The sequence below is a fragment of the Kryptolebias marmoratus genome, linkage group LG20, assembly GCF_001649575.2.
Source record: "Kryptolebias marmoratus isolate JLee-2015 linkage group LG20, ASM164957v2, whole genome shotgun sequence".
Classification (NCBI taxonomy): domain Eukaryota; kingdom Metazoa; phylum Chordata; class Actinopteri; order Cyprinodontiformes; family Rivulidae; genus Kryptolebias; species Kryptolebias marmoratus.
The window spans coordinates 2562766-2568591 of NC_051449.1; the positions used below are offsets into that span (position 1 = coordinate 2562766).

Below are 5826 nucleotides of genomic sequence, written 5' to 3' on the forward strand. Positions count from 1 at the left end.
GTCTGTCTGTCTGTCTGTCTGTCTGTCTGTCTGTCTGTCTGTCTGCCTGCCTGTCTGCCTGTGGCCAAAATTAGCTCAAAATGTTCTGAACAGGTTTTCATGAAATTTTCAGGAAATGTGAAACATGGAACAAGATGTTGGACGTTAGATGTTGGGGGTGATCCAGTCAAAGGTCAAAGGTAAAGGTCAAAGGTCAGCCCGTGCTCTAGGTCAAGGGTGATCAGTTAACAGTTAATGCTAAAGTCTGAAGCAGGGATGTAGCACAATGTGTGGCATTTTGTTTTTTTTAGTATCTGTCAGCTCACCAAATTTTAGCTCAATATCTTAAAACAATTAATCGAGTTTTAGCCATATTTGTGTCTGCTAAGGTTGCGGCGGCCATCTTGAACCAGGTTGACTCCTAAAGTTAATCAGTTTTATTAAAACGTTCAATGATTGCTTTCATAAAATTTAATTAAAATAATTAATTCAGAGTCTTAAATCCATAAAATGTCTTAAATACTAACAGAAACAAACAGATTAGTAATTTCTACATTAATATCTAATGTGAAAAGCTATATAAGTTGTTTATTTTGTTATTTATTTGACATTTAATGGTCATATAGTAGTTTACCGCCCCTCTCGTCATAGAGACTACATTTCCCATGATGCACCTCGAAAGGGGGGAGTTGATTCCGCACGTGCGCGGACGGCTGAGCGGCTCGAAGCGAAGCGTTATTAATTGAGAGGGATAATTTTGGACGTTTCTCGGCGCGTTTTCTTCGGCGGGGACAACGGGACACCATGTCCTCGGAGGACAGCGACGTTCTGCTGTTTTTAATCCACAAACACCTGCAGGTGAACGGCTACAAGAAGGCCGCGAAGGTCCTGGAGAAACACGTCACTCAGGTGAGAGTTTCTAACATTACCGTCGTTTCCTGAGGAGCACAGGTTATATAACACCCTTAATTAATCATAAACAATTGATTAAAAACACAGAATAATCAGACATTAAATTAAAACACTTCAAACCTGTTTATAGTTTGTCTAAATGTCCTAAATCTGCAAAAATCAGACATCTAATCTTAAATTAATTAAAGAGCAAGAAGTGGCTGTTTTAATTTGAAATATTTTGTGGTTTTTAAATTACATTTTAGTACTTTGAGATAATTTAGAAATCTTCATGGATGAACTGTAACTTTAAAAAAAATAGTTTTATTGTGTTAATGTTGAGTCATTAATTTTTTTTAATCAAACTGCTTCTGTTTTAATTTGAACCCTTTATCAAAATGTTAGCTTGCATTTGCTTTCTTTAGCTCATGATTGCAGTCTGCGATTGACTCGTTTTAGCTTGTTTTGTTCATTGCAATATGCAATTTGGTCATTTTAGCTGATGTTTTGCTGATTTTTAGCTTGCATCTTGCTCACTTTATCATGCATCTTGCTTTAGCATGCATTTTTCTTACTTAAGCTTAAATTTCGTCTGGCTTTTGCTGATTTCAGCTTGCATCTTGCTTACTTTAGCTTCTGTTTTGCTGATTTCAGCTTGCATTTTGTTAATTTCAGTATGCGATTTGGTAATTTTAGCTCGTTTTGCTTATTGTAGGTTGTCTTGCTCACTTTAGCTTGTGTCTCACTTACTTTAGCTTGCATTTCAGCATGCTTTTGCTGATTTCAGCATGCTTTTGGTCACTTTAGTTTGTGTTTAGTTCATTTTAGCATGCAGTTTGATCATTTTAGCGCATGTTTTGCTCATTTTAGCTTACCTTTGCTGATTTCAGCACGCTTTTGCTGATTTTAGCGTGCATCTTGCTCACTTTAGTTTGCATTTTGTTCATTTCAGTATGCAGTTTGGTCATTTTAGCTTATTTTGCTGATTTTAGCTTGGGTCTTGCTCACTTTATCTTGCCTCTTACTTTAGCTTGCATTTCGGCTGGCCTTTGCTGATTTTAGCTTGTGTCTTGCTCACTTTAGCCTGTTTTTTGTACATTTCAGTATGCAATTTGATCATTTTAGCTCATGTTTTGCTTATTGTAGGTTGTCTTGCTCACTTTAGCTTGCATTTCAGCTTGCTTTTGCTGATTTCAGCTTGTTTGGTCACTTTAGCTTGGGTTTAGCTAATTTTGGCTTCTGTCCTGCTTGTTTTAACGTCTCTAACTCAGCTGAAGTCCTTTCAGTGAACCGTCTCTGTCGCTGTTGGATTCCTTTCTTTATATTTTAGAAAATAAAAGTTTTCAGCTGATTTGAAGCTTTGGTCTCTTTGAGTTTCTAACAGTAGCCGAAGGTTATTTTTCCTGCAGGAACACGTTTAAAGACTCTGCCTCCTTTTTGCCTTCGGGATCTTTGCGCTCCAGTTAAATAAAAAATCACCGTCGATGATTTCTGACGGATTCAGACGGCGTTAACAATCCCTCGCCTAACCGGCCCCGGTGCGCTTTTCTTCTTCGTGTACTTCCTGTCTGGTTTGTCGTGTGAGAAGAACATCTGGAGTCGCAGGAACGTGCCTGGAGCAGAATTCTCCTCGTGGCTTTATTTAAATTTCCTGTTTTTGTTGAAACAGTCGGGTTGAGTTAATAAGAATATCACAGATTATTGAAGTCTCCGTCTGTTCGTAGGTGGAGACACCAGAGGACGTCTCAGACCTGCAGGACATCTACACCGGGTGGCTGAAGTGAGTCACAAACAAACAAAAACTGTAAATAAATAACAGAGTGTCCCACTCCTGGCTGTAGGTTATCCCAGAGGTAATAGTTTGTTGGTGATGAAACTATATCACCAAAAGTATTCACCCGCCTCCCTTCATGTCCAGAGGGTTGAACCTGATGTTTGCAGCTCTTCCTCGAAGGTTTTCCTCAGGTTTTAGAGAGTTTATGGAAGTTTTGGACCATTCTTCTGAAGCTCATCTGTGAGGTCAGACTGATGTTAAACAGAAGGCCTGGCTCTCAGTCTCTGCTCTGATTCATCAGGAAGTTCTTCCTCAGCCTCGTCTCTGTGGACCTTGCTTTGTGCTCTGGTGCGCAGCCACGTTGGAACAGGAAGGGGACGTCCCCAAACTGGTTCCGCAAAGCTGGAAGCAGGAAGTTGTCCAAAACGTCTCATTATCCTGAAGCGTTAGGAGCTCCTTTCACTGGAGCTAAGCAGCTGAAAACCAACCCCAGACCATGATCCACCCTCCACCATGCTTTACACTCGGCTCAACGCAGTCAGACGAGAAGCAGCCGAACCCAGACTGGTCTCTCCAGAGGACATGTCTCCGCTGCTCTGAAGTCCAGCGGTAGAGGTCTTTACTCCACAGCAGCCGACTCTTTGCTGTTGATGATGTAAGGCTTGGATGCAGCCGTTGCCATGGAAACCCATACCATGAAGCTCTCTCCTCTCTGTTCCTGAGCTGATCTGAAGGAAACAGGAAGTCTGGAGGTCAGGAGATGTTGACAGCATCCTCTGAGCCCACTCTGTGGTTTTACATGGCCGACTGCTTCATGCTGTCGTTCCCAATCTCACTAACAGCTGACTGTGGATTATTTAGTAGGGAGGAAATTCAACAACTGAGCTCCTGAGAGCGGCCCATTCTTTCACAGATGGTTGTAGAATCACTCTGCACGTCTGACTGTTTGATTTTACACTCCTGAATTCAGTGATTTGGAGGGGTGAGTGAATACCTTTGGCAGTATAGAGTGTATAGTTTCATGCCTCCTCTCAGCTACACACCTGATTTTTAGCCCATTACCCGTGAAACCGACTGAATTATCGCCACTACGTGTCTGCTAGATCCGGTCAGCTGTGGCGGCCATCTTGGATTGGGAGTTAATCAGTTGATCCGTTTCTGAGGGTTGAGATATTTTGCTAACGGACAGCTGAAGGCAGTTTGTTGTCGCCCCGGCTTGTTAAAGAATATAATCTAAAGTAAAAACTTTGTATTTTTTTTATAGGCTTTGCTCTTTAGCTCAGGAAGCCAAGCAGGAATCAGAAAACTCTGAGAAGTTAAGAAGAATCATCAAACGAGAACCTGGAACCAACGAAGAAGAAGAGGAGGCTGCAGAAAGCAAACTTTGCACAGGAGAAGAAGAAGAAGATGTGAAGCCTTCGCTCGGTGCGGAGCGACCCGATTCCATCTCTCCTCGCTGATCTGAGCTTCGCTGAATAACCTGAATGTTTCCTCCGTTCCTCAGAGCCAGATGTTGAGCCTGAGCAGCAGCTGGAGGAGGAGGAGGAGGGTGAAGATGAAGAACCCCAAAGAGAGACGAAGTCCGGCTCTGATGATGACGAGGAGGAACCACAGGAAACAAACGGAGAGGTGAGGCTCTGATTTAAAATAAACTTTAGTTTTGTTTCAAATCAAACTTTATTTAAAAAGCTGTTTTCGTGCAGCAGCGCGACAGGAAGTCCTTCACGGCAGAAAAAAACAAACGAAAGAGACGCATGAAACGCTGAAGGAACGTTAAAAATATAAAAATGTATGAATCATAGAAACATGGATTCTGAAACTTGGAGATTAATGAAACTCAGACAAAAAATGAGATTAAAATGAAATAAATTACTTTTAATAAAAGATAAACTAGGTTTACTGGCACATCTTTTATTTCTCTGATGGAAAAACAGAAAATTATTGCTTTTTAGGGTTTTAACAGTTTTACAAACTTCACCGCCCATGTCTTCATTTTTAAGTGTAAACATTTTATTTAAATCTCATTTTGATCACATTATTGCTGAAGGGTGAAGGCAGGCGATGTCTGTTAGCAAAATATCTCCTTGAAATTAAAAAAAACACATGAATTAAAGTAAAACTGGTTTATCTGAAGCGTCTCTGCAGCAGGAAGCTGTTGTGAAAACAGACACATAACTGTGATCCAGTGGCTGTGATAATGTGCTGACACACACACACACACACACACACACACCCTGCTGTGTGTTTTGTCTCTTATGTCAGCCCACTGATGCAGCTGATAATCCTGCTGCTCAGACCGATTAAATGATGTGAAAACTTCACCGGAGTTCTGCTCGCCGCCGGCGGAAACAGCCGAGAGCGGGTTCCACAGCTCGTTGTCGCTGCGGTTTATTCATGAGGTTAAAAAAAAATATAAAGATCTTTTAATTTGAACTGTTTAAAACCAAAAACACAAAGTGCTTTATGTCCAAAAACAATAAATCGGTGAAAATGATGTAAAACTTGTCTTAAAACAGTTCAATGCAAACGTATCTTAACTCTTCAGAGTCGATGGACGCGCCGGCGCGTCAAAGTCACATGACAGATTTAAAACGCTCTAGCGGGAAAGATCTGCCCTCTCAGAGACTGTTTTAATTTGTATCGAAAGTCCAGACTTCAAGCTTTACACTAGTTTTTAAATCATCTCGATAGCTCAAGGAAAACCAGAGTTATGAGAAATTATTCCCAACACATATATATTTTTTTTAAAAATAATCGTCATATTTTCAGCGCGTTAGAGCGAGAAGCGCCAAAACCGGGAGATAACTCCCCCATCCTCTGTCCGATCTCACCCCCAACCCAGCCGAATGAAAACACACCCCCTCCTCTCCAATCTGACGGAGGCTCAACGTTTTCTGTCAAACAACTAAAAATCTACAGTAAAAAGAAGAAAGAGGCGCAAAAATTAAAGGAAGTTCGGTGGCGCCAAAAAAAAAAAAAAGCGAGCGCGGGAATGAGTTATGAGTTTTGTGATATTTATCGTAGTTAGGGTGTAGTGTGGTGTGTTTAGTGTTAAATTTATTCAGTTTTGTTGTGTTTGAGCCAAAAAAATGAGGCGATTTTTGAACGTGGAGCTCCAGCTTCTGTTGGAGGTTCAGACCCAGAGATGATGGAAGGAGAAGCTCAGAGGCAGAGATGGAGAT

The 5826-nt window shown here is 41.2% G+C and overlaps 1 protein-coding gene across 3 annotated transcripts in view; it reads left to right on the forward strand.

The window, feature by feature from the left end:
• Positions 1 to 5826, forward strand: part of LOC108243833 (DNA ligase 1) — a 20397-nt gene that overhangs the window by 4919 nt on the left and 9652 nt on the right. For 2 of the 3 annotated variants that reach the window (XM_037973022.1, XM_017429519.3), the window contains 5 exons: positions 113 to 179; positions 631 to 888; positions 2595 to 2650; positions 3909 to 4069; positions 4149 to 4273. In XM_037973022.1, the coding sequence (XP_037828950.1) occupies positions 784 to 888; positions 2595 to 2650; positions 3909 to 4069; positions 4149 to 4273 (447 nt within the window). In that variant the 5' untranslated portion in view covers positions 113 to 179; positions 631 to 783. The remainder of the gene's footprint in view (positions 1 to 112; positions 180 to 630; positions 889 to 2594; positions 2651 to 3908; positions 4070 to 4148; positions 4274 to 5826) is intronic. The other variant, XM_037973023.1, reaches the window with a different exon arrangement.